This window comes from Nelusetta ayraudi, unplaced genomic scaffold (assembly GCF_046127955.1).
Source record: "Nelusetta ayraudi isolate G7.1 ecotype Tasmania unplaced genomic scaffold, CSIRO-AGI_Nayr_v1 ptg000001l, whole genome shotgun sequence".
Classification (NCBI taxonomy): domain Eukaryota; kingdom Metazoa; phylum Chordata; class Actinopteri; order Tetraodontiformes; family Monacanthidae; genus Nelusetta; species Nelusetta ayraudi.
In genome coordinates this window covers 1,160,331-1,176,811 of record NW_027466051.1, presented here as the reverse complement: position 1 = coordinate 1,176,811, position 16,481 = coordinate 1,160,331, and the positions used below count along the sequence as shown (strand labels likewise).

Genomic DNA, 16,481 nt, shown 5'->3' with positions numbered 1-16,481 from the left:
AAAGAAAAGGAGAAATGTCCTCGAGAATGTGATCACGTCAGTCTATCAAACAATAGGAACCTTATTTGTATAGCAACCGTTTTTTCCCTTAACAAAGGAACGTCTCACAAAGCTATTACACCAGGAAGGTCAACAGGGGGCGGCGGCGGTCCGGAGGTTCACTGAGGAGATGGGCAGTTTTTCTCACGCTGATCTCTTCCACACAGAGAAGAAACACAGCGTTGGAACAGAGTAGCTAGCAACACGTACGAAAGGGAGGTCGAGACGGAAGCGGCTGGAATTCATCTGTTTGTTTTTTTTTAACCCAAATGTAGAGTGTAGAGCGAATGAATGGAATTCAGAAATGTATTTTTTTTTTCAGGAGTGAGTGGGAGGGAGAAGCTGGTGGGTGTCGAAAACAGGAAATTCTAAAATGTCCTGCAGGGGGAGTCAGAGAGTGGGCGAACTGCAACAACGAGATTGTCTCAGTTCGGGCGCCAAAGCAGGTTATCACAGCAAGACACGTCCAGGCCGCCGTCCCATCATGCTCTGGGCCAGGGTCGAGCGAGGAGAGAGAGCGGGGATGACGAAGACGAAGAAGAGCATTTTTATTCCTGCTGCTGCCCGCGCCTGCTTCCACCCACTTCCTGTGACTGATCGAAAGCCTCCAGTGACCTCCTCATCGCTGCCCAATCAGCCACTGATCACCATCCAATATGAGGAGAGTTTTTTTCTGTTGCTGTCAGTAGACACTGGAACAGATAGAATGCAACCATCCATCCATCCATCATCCATCCATCATGCATCTACTTATCTGTCAATTCATCCATCTATCTACACATTTGTCATCAAACAACCAATCCATCCATCCATGAATTCATCCGTCCAACACATTTCTTATCATCTATCATCAGCCATCCATCAACATCCATCGATATCATAAATCAATTATCATCCTCTATCCAACGTTCATCTTCCTACCATTCCATCCATTTATCCATCATTAATCCATCCATCTACCAATTGTACATCCATCCTTTTATCCAGCGGCCCCCAACCCCTGGGCCGGTACCGGTCCATGGATCATTTGGTACCAGACTGCACAGAAAGAATGATTAACTTCCATTAAATCATTTCTGTTTTATTTATAATCTGAGTCTGAACAATTTTATCATGAAAAATGACCAGATTCTCTCCTTTACATCCATCTATGGCTCAACTCCTGACACATGTCAAGACACTTGGCATGCCTTTAACAGACCATACTAGCAGTCCTACCACTAACTGTATCTTGACAAAAGACCAGCAGCCTTTGGAGTATTGAGAAGGAAAAAGCGTATGTCACTCATGTTATGTTGGTGTCGCCATGTTATGAGGACGCTGCTAATAAAGTTCCAAACGTATGCACAGTGGATTCACATTCATTATCATATTTAGAAAATACCACAGTTTTCATACTAGTCTGTGAAAATATCGTCTCGTATTAAACTGGGCCATGATGCAAAAAAGGTTGGGGACTGCTGCTTTCATCTATCAACCATCCATCCAAATGATTATGATGTCTTGTGCATTGTTTTTATTGTGTCTTATTTCATCTTTCAGTTGTAGTTGGTTTAGTTTTAGTTTTGTTGTGTCATTAACACTCTTTTATAATATTGCAGCACATACATTTGATCGTTCTTGGCTTTAAAGTCGACCCGCATTGTCAGCAATCGTTGCCTCAAAGCGACAAATGGAAATCTACTTATTTTGACAGAATTATTCCACTAATAGTATTTTGAGCAGGGATGAGGGGAACCCACCTCTGGAGAGCGTCTATCTTGTCAGCCGTGATTCTTCTCAGCAGCTCCTCCAGCAGGTCGGAGCTGTCGGATGGAGCAGCAGGTGCCTTGGTGGCAGGAGAGCCGTGGGTGAACCAGCCAATGAGCAGGCCCAAGACAAACAGGGCTGAGGTCCCAAGCAGGTACCTAAGCAGAACCAGAACCAGGCAGGGTGTCAGCAAAGGAGCTGTGATCATGTTTTCTTTGGCCAAAATGAACCTTTAGGAAATCAGAGGGGGGGCAGGAGTGGAGGTGAATCATGGACCAGAATCAGGAGAATCAGAGGAGAAATACCAGCAGCAGCCCAGAATCTTCAAAATCAGAATTAGAATAATCACAATCAGATCAAAATCATCATTAGGACCAGAATTATCAGAATCAGGCTAGATTCATCAGTATTGTACCAGAATAAACTGTATCGGACCAGAAACATCATTATTAGGACCACAATTATCAGTACTGGACCAGAATTATCAGTATTGGATCAGCTCCCCAGAAAAAATAAACAAACAAACAAAAAGAACTGTCTTTGTTTCCTTATGCTGTGCTACAAAGAAATATTCCTGATGACACGAGCGCCCTCTATCAGTCAGCGGCAGTCAATGTTCAGAGGAACCAAATCGCATGAAGGATTTTTTTTTTGTTGCATAATTAGTTAGTAGGAATACATTGTCCTTCAAGACTTCAAGAGGCTCCTTCAACAAGATTTAGTGACTCTGCTGTCGACGGACTGTCAAAAAGCTGCTTCCACCGCAGCTCCTTGTGATGTCTGGGAGCAGCTGGTTGGTTGAGATTTAAAGGGTGGAATCATGCCGATCCGCTCAGAAAAGCTTCCAGATTTCAATATTTTGGAGTTTTGATATCCGTTTAATTATGTTTGAGGAGAAAGTAGCAAAAACGACCACAACTGTGTGTGTGTGTGTGTGTGTGTGTGTGTGCGTGTGTGTTTGTGTGTGTGTGTGTGTGTCTGTCAGCGAGGATGCTGCAGTCTGATCACAGCTAAAAACAAGACAATCACATGATTGACATTGTTGATGTAGTCGGAAACTCTGGTCCGTCCAATCAGCGAAGCCAAAGCTGCAGTACCTGAGCAGGAAGCAGTGGGGGCGCCGCTGGCCCTTGTGTCCCGGCGTCCTGGTAAAGTGCGAGATGTAGTTTGGATCCTCCTGCAGCCGCTCGAAGCGTCCGTGTGGCGAGACGGAGACGGCAGGCTGGATGTGCTCCATCAGCTCGGGGTCAGGGTCGGGACCCGGGTCAGAACAGCCTGCAGGCGGCGACGTAAAAAACACCAACACACCAAACAGGTTGGTTCAGGTCTGAGGCCCCCGTGGTTTTTCAACACAAACTCATTCACATAAACGGATTTAAGATGTGAAAGGACCAGGAAACAAGTGCTGAGCTCTCCAACGGTGACGCAACATCCATCAATTTAGATTGACACTCTGGTGATCGGTTCGTCTATAGTGAGGCATGTTAACCTAGGACAGCCATCGGCCACAGTGAAGTGCATCCCCGGGGCCAGGGCGGGCGATATTGAAGGGCATTTAAAGTTAATGGCTAAGAATAAACGGAGATTTAGGCGGATTGTAATTCACTGTGGTTTCAATGATGCACGCCTGAAATCGTCCGAGGTCACTAAGTTAAACATAGCTTCGGTGTGCGCATTTGCTCAGACCATGTCGGACGAAGTAGTTTTCTCTGGCCCCTTGCCAAATGTTAGGAATGATGAGATGTTTAGCCGCATGTCATCTTTTCACCGTTGGCTGTCAGGGTGGTGTCCCAATAACTCGGTGGGCTTTGTAGATAACTGGAAGCCTTTCTGGGGCAAGCCTGGTCTTGTTAGGAGGGATGGCATTCATCCCACCCGGGAAGGTGCAGCTCTCTTATCTAGCAATATAGTTAAAATTTTAGCTTCCACTCACTGACGCTCCAGGGTGGAGACCAGGCAACAGAGTTGTAGTCCTATACGCTACTCGGGGCTTCTCTCACTGCCGTCCCCAGCCGTTAGTAAGTCCCCGAAGCCCTGCCAGTCTTTTCCAATAGAAGTTGTGTCGGTCCCTCGCACCTCCAAACCTCTTATACTGTGCAAATCTCCAATAGATCATAGTAACCTAGTTCGAATAGATTGTAGAAATAAGGGGGCTCCAGGGGCTCCCACAAACAAAATGGTGAAATGTGGCCTTCTTAACATTAGGTCTCTACATTCCAAGGCAGTTTTAGTTAATGATTTGATTAGTGAACATAGTGTTGATATTTTCGGCCTCACAGAGACATGGCTACGTCAAGATGAATATTTTAGTCTTAATGAAGCCACTCCTCCTAGTCATATTAATACTCATAAGGCTCGTGATAGTGGTCGAGGAGGTGGCGTTGCAGCTATTTATAATTCCAATTTGTTAGTCAATCTCAAGGCTCATTCTATTTATAGTTCATTTGAGAGTTTAGCGATGTCTATTTCGTTGTCACCTGATAGGCAGGCAGATTCCGTTGAATTCATTGTTGTCTACCGTCCCCCCGGTCCATATTCTTCTTTCTTAGATGAATTTTCAGAGTTTTTGTCTACTTTAGCATTGACTAAAGACAAGATCATAGTGATTGGAGATTTTAATATTCATGTCGACATTGAGAGTGACAGTCTGAGTTCTCATTTCAAATCTATCCTCGACTCCTTAGGCTTCCTTCAAGTTGTGAATGTACCCACTCATAAGCATAGTCATACTTTGGATCTTGTGCTCACTTTTGGACTTGGTGTAGAGCAGCTGACAATCTTTCCCCGAAACGACGTTTTGTCTGACCACTTTCTGATCACTTTCGGCTTTATTGTAGCGGATCACATTCCCCAAGCAAGGTCTATAATGAGTAGAAACATTTCGGACTCTGTTGTTGCTGAATTTAAGGAGAGGCTTCCTGATCTGCTTGATGCCCTTGTACCTCTTGACATGCTTCCGGCCTCTCCCCCCACCCACTTGACTGATCTTGATCTGGACTCCTTGACAGATCGCTTTTCTTGTATTCTGAAATCAACATTGGATGATCTTGCCCCTTATAAGGTAAGTATGAAAAGGCAGGATCGATCAGCCCCTTGGTTTACTTCCTCTACTCGCAAATTAAAACAAAATTTGCGAAGGCTTGAGAGAACTTGGCGTTCGTCAAAAACAGCTTCATCCTTCAAGACTTGGCAGGATTGCTTTAGGTCCTATAAAAAGGCCCTGCGTATCAGTAGAACTTCCTACTTTTCTGCTCTTATTGACTCTAACAAGAACAACCCAAAGTTTTTATTTAGTACAGTTGCTAAGCTGACGAGGAGCCATCAGTGTGTTGAGCCATGCGTCCCTACTGGCCTGTCAAGCAACGATTTCCTGAACTTCTTCCAGCAAAAAGTAGAAGGTATCAGAACTGAGATTGGGAATTCCTCGTCTTCTTTGTCTTCTTTGTCTTCCACAGGTCACATGGCAGATCTTTCTCAACATGGCAACCCCAGTGTGTATTTCGGGAGTTTTCAGCAAGTTGGACTCTCGGAACTTGATTCTCTTGTCTCCTCTGCTAAGTCGACCACCAGTCTTCTGGACCCAATTCCAACCAGGCTTCTCAAGGAGGTTTCCCCATTGCTTCATTGTGTCATTCTTAGAATTATTAATCACTCTCTATCAACAGGTTTTGTCCCTCATGCTTTCAAGGTGGCTGTAATCAAGCCTCTGATCAAAAAACCCAATTTGGACTCGAGTGTGCTTTCAAATTATAGGCCAATCTCGAACCTTCCGTTTCTCTCCAAGATCTTAGAAAAAGTTGTTGCTAGGCAGCTTGTGGACTTCTTGAACGACAACAATCTACTTGAGGCTTTTCAGTCTGGCTTCAGAGTTGGTCACAGCACTGAAACTGCATTGCTTAAGGTAAGTAATGACCTCTTGTGTGCATCTGACAAAGGTCTTCTCTCTGTTCTGGTCCTCCTAGATCTCAGTGCAGCATTTGATACAGTTGACCACAGCATTCTTCTTAGGAGATTAGAAGATACTATCGGCATCAAGGATCGCGCCTTGGACTGGTTTGGATCTTACTTGTCTGACCGTTTTCAGTTTGTTCATGTTCATAATCATTCGTCAGAACGTAGGAGGGTTAGTCATGGTGTCCCGCAAGGATCTGTACTTGGGCCACTCCTCTTCAACATCTACATGTCACCTCTTGGTGACATCATCAGAAAGCATAGCATCAGTTTCCATTCTTACGCAGATGACACACAGTTGTACTTTTCTTTTAAGGCAAACGAGGCTCATCAGTTGGCCAAATTGGAATCTTGTCTTCGTGATGTCAGAACTTGGATGACACAGAATTTCCTGTTGCTTAATTCCGACAAAACTGAGGTCATTATATTTGGATCGCGAGAGAGTAGGGACAGAGTTTTTGATGGACAAAGTGGTCTATTTGGTACTACACCCAGTTCTACCGTGCGGAACCTAGGAGTCACATTTGATCAGGACCTGACCTTTAATTCTCATATACAGAATGTAGGGAGGTCAGCTTTCTTCCACTTAAGAAACATTGCCAAAATTCGAAGTTTTTTGTCCTTCAAAGATGCGGAAAAAATAATCCATGCTTTTGTTACGTCTAGGCTAGATTACTGTAACTCGGTACTAGCAGGATGCCCAAATTCATCCCTTAGGACATTACAGTTAATCCAAAACTCCGCGGCACGATTGTTAACCGGAACTAGAAGGAGGCAGCATATTACTCCAATTTTAGCTTCCTTGCATTGGCTGCCTGTCAAATTTAGAATTGAATTTAAGATTCTAGTTTTAACTTACAAAGCTCTTCATTCTCAGGCTCCTTCTTATATTAGGGAACTCATTGAACTTTATCATCCTCCAAGAGCCCTTCGCTCTGAGGATTCAGGTCTTTTAGTTATCCCAAAAATTTCTAGAGTTAGATCAGGAGGTAGGTGTTTCAGTTTCCTGGCACCTCTATTTTGGAACCATCTTCCAGCCTCGGTGAGGGGGGCAGACACAGTTAGTTTATTTAGGAGTAGACTTAAGACTTTCCTTTTTCTTAAAGCTTATAGTTAGACTCCATCCACTGTCAGTTAAGCTGCTGTAGGCTTACGCCGTGGAGGGAGATCTTTCGCTCCCGTTACAGGGATCGTTGCTCTGTGCAGGCGGAACCTTTATCACTCTCCTCACCCAATCAATCTTTTACTCTATCCAATCTTTTACTCTATCCACTCTGTCCAAGCTCTCATTATGCTTTGTACAGTATGCTCGATATGCATGATACTGCCGCAGTCTCTGTGTCCCCGGCAGGTGATGACCACTGCGCCAGGAGCTGGATTGTGCTGTCCTCGGGGCCTTGCTGTCATCGCTTCATCCCACCGCCACGCTTAAGACCTGGACTAGTCCTATCGGCAGATTGTCCATCGAGCTAGGCTCTTGCCTTCCAAAGCATGGACACTTACACTCCACATGGACAGCAGCCTTGAATTAGTTCCTATTCTTTGTGTTTATATCCGTTTTGCCTGGTTGGTGTATCTGTTTTTCACTCTGTCCTGTCTGCCACCCTGGCTCACTCTGCTCCTTTCTCTCTTTCTCTGTCTCTCCTCTATCTTTCTACTTCACCCCAACTACTCATAGGCAGATGATCGCCCTCTGGAGTCTGGTTCTGCCCTAGGTTTCTTCCCACAGGGGAGTTTTTCCCAGCCACTGTCGCATCTTGCTTGCTCCGGGGGCCCGGTTGGTTCTCTCTGATTGTATAAAGCGCTTTGAGACGCCTTTGGCTGTGATTTAGCGCTGTACAAATAAAAGTTTATTATTATTATTATTATTATCAATTTCAATTTTTCTATTTAGGGACGCAGTTCGATTTGTTTCCCTTTTTGGCCAATTTTAGCAGCCTGGGTTGCCAGGTCTGACATAAATCAGCGATGCAAGCAAGCACAGCTGCACACGACTTGATGCCAGAGATGAAAAGCCTGGTGGTAACCAGCTATGTTTTGGCTGGGTCCCCCCTGGGGGACCGGGCCTTCAGTGTCTCCGCCCCCACCCTCTGGAACTCCCTCCCCAAACACATCCGCAAATGCACGGAGCTCAACAACTTCAAGTCTGCCCTCAAAACCCACCTCTTCAGACTTGCCTCTACCCTACGTGACCCCTCCTACCCACCACACCTCCCAGCCCATATTTGCCTTCTCAACCCTGTCTGTTTTTAACTGATTTTATTCTTGTGTTACATCTATTTTAATTGTTTATTTATTTATTCATTCATTCATTCATCTTCTAAACCTGCTTATTCCTATTCAGGGTCACAGGAGTCTGCTGGAGCCTATCCCAGCTGTCTTAGGGCAAAGGCAGGGTGACACCCTGGACAAGTCGCCAGTTCATCGCAGGGCCATTTATTTATTTATGTATTTATCTTAATCTCTCGCATTGTTTTATATTGTTATTTTACCTGTAAAGCGACTTTGAGCACCTGTGAAAGCGCTTTATACATTAAAAATAAATAAATAAATAAAAGAAAATGTTTTCAAGAAGTGTTTTCAGCTAATTTATCACCTCAACCTGGTGTTTATTCACCTTCGGCAACATGGAAAATTATCTGAGAGTTTGATGTTAGCGATCTAATGTTCAGGGCTAGAAGACGTTCAATGAATGTGATTCATTTTCTAAATGAATCACATTCTCACGCTACAATGACATGCAGCCGCAGTGAGAAACAACACTGTGCTAACAATGGCCTGTGTGTGTATGCCACAGCTACCAGCACCAGGTTAACGTTAGCATCAGGCAGCAAACAGTTTGTTTACGTTATGGTTTCTCCAGTTTATTTTTTTTTTTAAGCTTATTTAATATATGTGCCCGTTTTTACTACACACATTTACATTTTTTTTCCTTCAAGGTAAAACTGATGTTCTGATCACTTCATCATAAGAATTTTCTTGAAATTCTTTTCTTTTGTACCTTGGTCATGGTCACACACACACACACACATACACATACACGTCTGTCTGTGTAATAACAGACCTCGTGGGTTACGGTACATTTTGGCTCTAAATGGAAAATGGAATAAGAACATCACACACACACACACACACACACACACACACACACACACACACACACACACACACACACACACCAACGGCGTCGATTTGAAATGGTCGACCCTTTTGCTTTAAAGTAAAGAATAAATAAGCAAAAAAAAACAAACAAAAAAAAACCACAGCAATAAAAACATCATCATCAACTTTTCAGAACCTTTAAAGTTTCACCCTGTTTGCAACTCTATGAGATTGATTTTTTATTTTTTTTTTGTACTCTTCACAGTTTTTCCAAATCCTTTGGGAGGGTTCCTGTATGAGCACATTGCTTCAGAAGGATAAAAGGAAATAAAAAATAAAAAAATAAAAAAATATCTTCTTCCCTGTTTGTCCGTGCGTAATCTGCCTTAAACATTGTCGACGCGCCGCTTTGAGAGAAATACACCAGAGTTTTAACAACAACAACTTTGCGGTTTGACAGCGATGGGACGTCAGAGTCGCTCGTGTCAATGTGTGGGGGGGGGGGGGGGAATAAAATAAAAAATGAATTCACGGGCCCGTGGTGTCGGCTCCGTCTTTGTTTACATTTAACATGAGTTGTAATTGTCCTGTTAGCTCGACACATTGACACAAAAAATAAGTAAATAAATTAAGTTACACAGAGTGAAATTCTAACATTGGTTCATCAGTATCACAATAACATTGAAGGACTCTGTTAGGGTCTGGTTTTAAAGGGGCAGTTCAGAATTTTGGAACTCTGTCCTTCTAGTCTAGTGCTAGGCTAAGTGCAAGCTGCAACCGCTGCTAGTCTGCCAGTGAGAACAGAATCTTAATTGGCCTTTATTAGCCATTTATGTTTTAGAAAATAAAATGTAACGTTAGACGATCGATGTGCTGATATAACAGTGTTGTAATAAATAAAACTAGCACTGCGTTGTAAGGGGCTTGTTTCTCAGCAGCGGTGGGATTTCACTTTGCTCTAGTTAGTGGTGTAACAAGCTGCACTGAGAAATAAACAGAGAAGAGTACCAGTAATATCAGTCCGCCCCACAATAGCCTATTAGCAACAGTAACTTTTTTATTGGCAGGGCTAGCAGAAACCACTGACTTGCGCTAGCCTAGCTTAGCAGCAGAGAACTCTGCTAAACTAGAAGGACTGGATGAAATGTTGAAAATGACCTCCAGTGATAAACAGCACAGAGGCTAACTTGGAAATGTAGTCCATTCTCCACTGAGATGAAAGGCTGACTGACACCTGTGTTTGAGGGAGGGAGCGCCCCCTGGCCGCCAGCAGGAAGTCCTCACCTGACCTCTGGCGTTCCACCACGTGCTGCATCTGTACACGCTCCATGCTCGCCGCTGCCTCTTGTGGCTCCTCCTTGTCCAGGTCCCAGTCCAGGTCCAGTGCTGCCGAGCAGTGCAGCGTCTCGGCTACCAGGGGGCCGGCCTGGGCGTCACACACCTTCCTGTACGCCATCACCACGCTTGCAAGTGGAAACACACAGAGGTTTTTTTGTTTTTTTTTAACACTCCCTTTAGCTTGGACAGGAGATGTGCTGGTGATGATGAGTACTTTTTCCCATGAGCCACCTGATCTGCTGATCTGATCACGACCACTCGCTACCAGCGGTATTAAGCGATGCAGCAGTACCGCTGAATGCTGAGGCCAAACGTGCTAATGTGGCTGCGCTACTCGGGCTAAGTGACTGACCAGAGCACCATTATCGCCTGGTAAAAGACGCCGCAGGGGAGCCGCGCTGCGCTCATGGTGCAGTTAAGCGTTAATGTGAGCGAGGACTCGAGTGAAGCGGCCTCTCTGCTGCTGCTGCTGCTGCGGTTCAGTGTTTCTTATTGATGAGCAGGGTTTCATCCTGCAGTGCATTCTGAGGCCCCTGACTCTCGTTTGATGGTGGAGGAGTGATGTCAGTGTCATTATGGATTCCTGATTAGAGTGTGTGTGTGTGTGTGTGTGTGTGTGTGTGTGTGTTTTTAAAAAGTATTTTTCTTAGAAAATGACTCGCTGTCAATAATAGGGAAGATAATTCACGCTGTTTTATGTTGGTATGTGTCACCAGTAAATTCAGCCAATCGGCTCTCATGTCTCATTTTGTCTGATTTGGTCTCATTTTGAGTAAAAAAAAAATAAAAAAAAATAAAAATCCATAGCGTTGTGGGCGTGGCTACAGTTCATTAGCCAACTGCAGTGGTAGGTGGGCAGGTGTGAAGGTCACATGCTCCAATCACAGCTCGCCTCCTCCTGGTACCGCCCACCACACATTCAAATATGGAATCTTCCGGATTTGAAACCCCCCCAAACAAAAGCTCCAGGTGGCGCCGCTGAGCGTGAAACCAACCTCTGGGCTTCAGAACCAGTGGGTGACATCACAATGACTCCGCCCACCTCCATATGCAGTCAATGGTTCCCAACATCACAATTGGTCGCCCCAATCCCCCCCTCGCCTCTAAAAAACCCCCCCAAAACACGACAAGTATTTAAACAATTGTTTATACACTGCAACAAAATGTACGTTCCACCACCCAGAATGCATTGTGGACCTTTTCTTTTTTTTTTTTTCTTGATGGGGTGGTTAGATTCGATGTGTTACTCTGAAACTCAGCAACTCAGACAAAAATAAAAAAATAAATATGGCTCGGCAACCTTCCCGTCAGTCACACCTTCCTCCCCGTCACATCCACTCCGACTCGCAAACAGCTTCAAGAGAGTTTGGACCGGGCTGCCGCCGCCGCCGTGGGAGCAGGTTCAAGAATAGATTGAGATGGAAGGAGGAGAAAGAGGCGGGAGACGTACGAAGACAGAGGCAATTAGAGGAGGAGTCCTGGAGAGGCAGAGGCACAAAGCAAAAAAAAAGAGAGTTGAAAACAGGGACACAGAGTGTTTCTAGATGAAGGAGAAAGGGTGAAGAAGCAGAGGGGAGGTGTGTGGGCTGGGGGGTGGGGGGTGAGGGGGTGCAGAGTTCCCGGGAGCTCCCCGGCATCAATCTTCGATGCTCCAGCACACTTTCATTACTTCTGGCTGGATGCAGATGAAGGATCTTCTCGGCAAAGTGGAACAAAAGTTCATTTAAGCCGCTGACCCACTCTGGCAGCGACCAAACGTGCACTTTGGGGAGGCTTTAGCCTGATGGATGGACAACAAAGGCTCCTCGGCCACCGCCCGACTTCTGAACCATTAGACATTTTGGCTTTCGGGGAGGAGCAGGGGGAGGAAAAAAAAAGAAAAAGAGAAAAGCAGAAGTTCAGTTTCCATTTTTTTTCTGAAACGTTCAAATCTGCCGGATTCTAAAACTGGAATCAGTCACTGACGAGCTGGCTGTTGGAATCAGTTGCAATGTTCGCCTCCAAAAGCATTTCCAACTTCAAAACAAACTTGCTGTCAAAAAATATCTACATAACTGTTTAAAAAAAAAAAAAAAGTCCAGCCTATGTTTCCTTTAAAAAACCAAACCAGCGATGGCAATAATAACAATGATAAGGAGGTCAATATTGAGGCTGACAAGCCTCAGAATGGGTTGGAATTGACTGTGTGAACTCTGTGGGGGGATGGCGTATATTTTCCATGACGACGAGGAAGGTTAGCGCCTCATTCTGCTGCTAGCGCCACACTAGCGGCGCAAAAAGAGTTTTCTCTTTTTCTCTCGCAAAGCACCCTCGCCCCCTCCCCTCCTGCTGGTCCCTCCAGGCTGCCTGCTTCATAAATGAGGCGGCCTGTTTGTTGTTCTTCTGCTGCTGCTGCTGCTGCTGCTGCTGCTGCTCCGCCGCCTCCTTGTCATCTCTGATTAGCCGAGGTTCAAGTCGGAGCTCTGCGACCGAACCGTCGCCCAACTCTGTGGCTGCTCCTCAATAAGTTATGCGGGAGGCGATGGAGAGGGAGGAGGGTGAGGAGGAGGAAGAGGAAGAAGAGGAGGAGGAGGAGGAGGAAGAGGTGAAAGAGGATGAGTAGGAAGAAGAAGAGGAGGAGGAAGAGGATGAGTAGGAAGAAGAAGAGGGGGAGGAGGAGGATGAGTAGGAAGATGGATGACAAGTTCAGCTGGAATTGAGGAGGAAGAAGAGGGGGAAGAGGGGTGGGGGGGGAGGAGGAGGAGGAGGAGGAGAAGGAGAAGGAGGAGAAGAAGAAGAGAAGGGGGAGGTGTTGGAGGAGGAGGAGGATAGAAGAGGAAGAAGAGGAAGGGGCGGAGGAGGTGGAAGTGGAAGAAGACGAGGGGAAGGAGGAGGAAGACGAGGAAGTGGAAAAGCAGAAGAGAGGGGAGGAGGAAGAATCAGGGCGATGAATGTTTCAGGCCTCGTAGTTCTCTGTGGCTTCGGTGGTGGAGAGGAAGAAAGTTAAAAAAAAAAAAAAAAACTCCGCTGTGTGAGTTGGGAGAGGGACTGCGGCGGCCTACTGCCATCTGTCAAACATTGATGTTAATGACAGACAGGAGCAGAATGATGGCGCTGTGCCACTGTCGGGGACTTGATGGCAGGACATAAATACTGAAAAGCTCCTCAACTGAAAAAAAAAAAAAAAAAAAATGGTGGCCATTTAACTACATCTACAAATCCTTTTTTTTTCCCACATTGCAAAATTTTCCGAGCTGATGGCAATTTCAGCTGCGGCTAAACTTGAACACATTCGTCACAAAGGCATAAACACAAACACTTTTAATTGTAAATGGGTACATTTTCCAAAAAAAGTATTTTGGGGGGGATTTTCGGCTCGTTTGAATTCAAGTATTGACGTTCTGCAGTATTCGCTGTTTGTGAAATAAGTGACTCGTGTTTCCCGGATGATTTATTTGTTTTCTGCTTGAACTAAGGCTGAACCCTTAGTTCAAACAGCTCGTTACGACCTGTGACCCCCATGCTCGCCTACAGGGGGCGATGAACTGCCGCTGTCTCTGCTTTAAATCTTATTTTACAGTCGGTGGTAAAAAAGGTCTCCGGAAGGAAAAAGTAGCTGTAATAAATTGGAGGTGAAGAATCACGACTACAAAAGTAAATGTGAACGTAAGGTGGGAGGGTCAAAGGTCAAAATAGGGTCGAGCCAACATCATCCTTTGCATGGTTGGACAGCCTCTTGAAGGCCCACTGCTCCGATTTCTCTTCAATAGATCTTTTGTCTTTGTGCGTCTGTGCAGCAGTAGGATGAGGAGGAAAAGAATAAAACGGAAAAAAGGAAAAAAACAAAAAACAGGCCGATCAATTATGTAGTTCATCAAATGATCCATAACTGCCTCCATTAGATGCACATCAAAGCCGGCAGCGTTTTATTAAAGCGCCGCCGCGGCCGCGCGCCGTCCGCCGGGGCAAAGAGCTGAAGAACAATTTGTGCTGCCGAACAGGAAGTCTGACGCAACCGTGGCCTCGCTTGACCTCCGTAATAGGCTGCGGCTTTCAAGAGGTGAGAGGCATCATGGGTAACGCTGCCGCTACGCGAGTCCCGGCTCGCCTCGTTAAAGCAGATCAGGAAGCGACACGCGGCGCCAGCAACACGGGAAGAGAAACTCATCACTTTTTTTTTTCCATCTCATCTCCAGTTCAAGTTCCTCCGTCCTCGCGATGCAACCGGCCCGGCGGCATTGATGGGTGTCAATGTCGTCCTGCTGCCAAACGCAGGTGAGAAATGAGAGAGAAAGGCCAAAATCTTCCATCCATCCATCTTCTATACCCGCTTATTCCCGAGCTCAGGGTCACGGGGTCTGCTGGAGCCTCTCCCAGCTGTCTTAGGGCGAAGGCAGGGTGACACCCTGGACAAGTCGCCAGTTCATCGCAGGGCCACATAGAAACAAACAACCATTCACACTCACATGCACACCTATGGACAATTTAGAACGTTCAATTGACCTCACATGCATGTTTTTGGAGTGTGGGAGGAAGCCGGAGAACCCGGAGAGAACCCACGCAGACACAGGGAGACACAGGGAGAACATGCAAACTCCCACACAGAAAGGTCCCAGGCCCGGAATCGAACCCTCGACCTTCTTGCTGTGAGGCGGCAGCGCTAACCACTGTGCCACCGTGTCACAAAATCTTGTTCGCTTTTAATGTGAAAAATTCATGCATTCTTTGAAAAAATCCAGCATCCAGCTCAACTCATTAGCAGCAGTTGTCTTCTTCTTCTTCTTCTTCTTCTTCTTCTTCTTCTTCTTCTTCTTCTTCTTCTTCAGAAGGGTTAAAGGCGCACCACTAGTGTGCGCAAAAACTGTTTTCCGGTTTTTCAGTGGCTGTTCCAGCAGCACCGCCTCCTCTCGCCTGCTTGCTGAAAACACTTCCTCTTGTCAGAATGGATGAGAAATGATTTTTGTTGAAATCTACCCGGCGATGTTGAAACACTGTTGCCACAGTGCAGAAAGTGAGTGTGCCGGTGAAGACGGATGTTGCTCTCCAGACTTTTGAGGTTTTTGAGCCATCAGACGTCCCTACGGCTCAACACCAGACTCCTGCCAGACTTCCTGTCACTTCCTGGCTTCCTCCGTCGCCAATATGAAAACGTCGCCCTAGGGCTCCTGGCAGGACGGATGTGCGACGGCGGAGAGACTCTCCTATGCTTGCAAACAAGGTTCAGAATCTGCCGTAAAAACTATACATTTGAAAAAAAAAAAAAAATGTACGTCCATAAATAAAACACACACACACACACACACACACACACACACACACACTTTTCTGCCTCACTGGCGCCCCCGGTGGTTTCGGAGGTTAACGGCCAGCAGTGATGTGCCATCAGGAGAAATATAAAATAAAAGTAGTGACATGGTTATCCAGTGATTTGCATTTTAAAGGTATTTTTCAGTTAACTTCACCAGTTCTAGGTGTCTTTTTTATTCAAAATGGCTGGATTTTCACACTTACAGTTCAGATACTGAGAAGAGATGCGGTGAGGCAGCAGTCTGCAGTGCCTCTCCATAGATTGCGCAATGGCTCGTTCACTGTGCTGGCGCCCTCTGCAGTGAGACCATAGTTCTGTCTCTCTGCGTGTCGCTATTAAAATGTTGAAAAACTTTTGCTATGTGAACTAAATGTCCAATGTCCAATGTTTTTTTTTGTCAACAACTGCATGTGTGTTGCTAGTTTCTTGTGCTGAGTGACCATCAAACTGCTGCGAAGAGCTACTGAGTGCGGCACGCAGTTCTCCTGCCTCCTGGTAGGTGGCGCTTGTGAGCGATCCCTGGGATTCTCCTTGCGACTCGGCTGCAGAATGCAGTCGGTGACAAAGTTGCTGCTCCAGCTAATGCTAACTATTGCAGCTACTGCAGCATCGATTATTCTCAGCGCTGAAAAGACTCAAGACCCACAGTAGGAAAAGGGCTGAACAAGGACGACTTTCTTCCCAGGCAGTGATCTGCACTGAGACAAAAAGACTTTTAAAACTGAAGGACGGCAAGGACAACTTCTATGAATAAGTTACTGATGCTTTTGTTCAGAAGGAGCGGCGCATGGACTTCATTTATAAGTAGATTTCAGACCATAATATTTTTTTTAATTAGATGTCCTTTTTTTGTGTACCGCAGCTTGTAGATTTGTAGTGAACTCCTTCCAGTCAAATGGTGAATAAGCTGCTGGTTAGGGTTCATATGTTTGTAAATGTGATTGTGATGAAGTCGGTGCCTCACCAGCTACAAACCTCACCGCAGGGTGGTGAAAGTCAACATGGCCTGAAACTG

The 16,481-nt window shown here is 45.6% G+C and overlaps 1 protein-coding gene across 1 annotated transcript in view; it reads right to left on the bottom strand.

The window, feature by feature from the left end:
* naaladl2 (N-acetylated alpha-linked acidic dipeptidase like 2) overlaps window positions 1-16,481 on the bottom strand; it is a 258,758-nt gene that overhangs the window by 175,197 nt on the left and 67,080 nt on the right. Inside the window, exons 3-5 of the mRNA XM_076019958.1 lie at window positions 10,126-10,304; window positions 2,886-3,063; window positions 1,782-1,946 (exon numbers count right to left, since the gene is read on the bottom strand). Coding sequence (XP_075876073.1) covers window positions 1,782-1,946; window positions 2,886-3,063; window positions 10,126-10,297 — 515 coding nt within the window. The 5' untranslated portion in view covers window positions 10,298-10,304. The remainder of the gene's footprint in view (window positions 1-1,781; window positions 1,947-2,885; window positions 3,064-10,125; window positions 10,305-16,481) is intronic.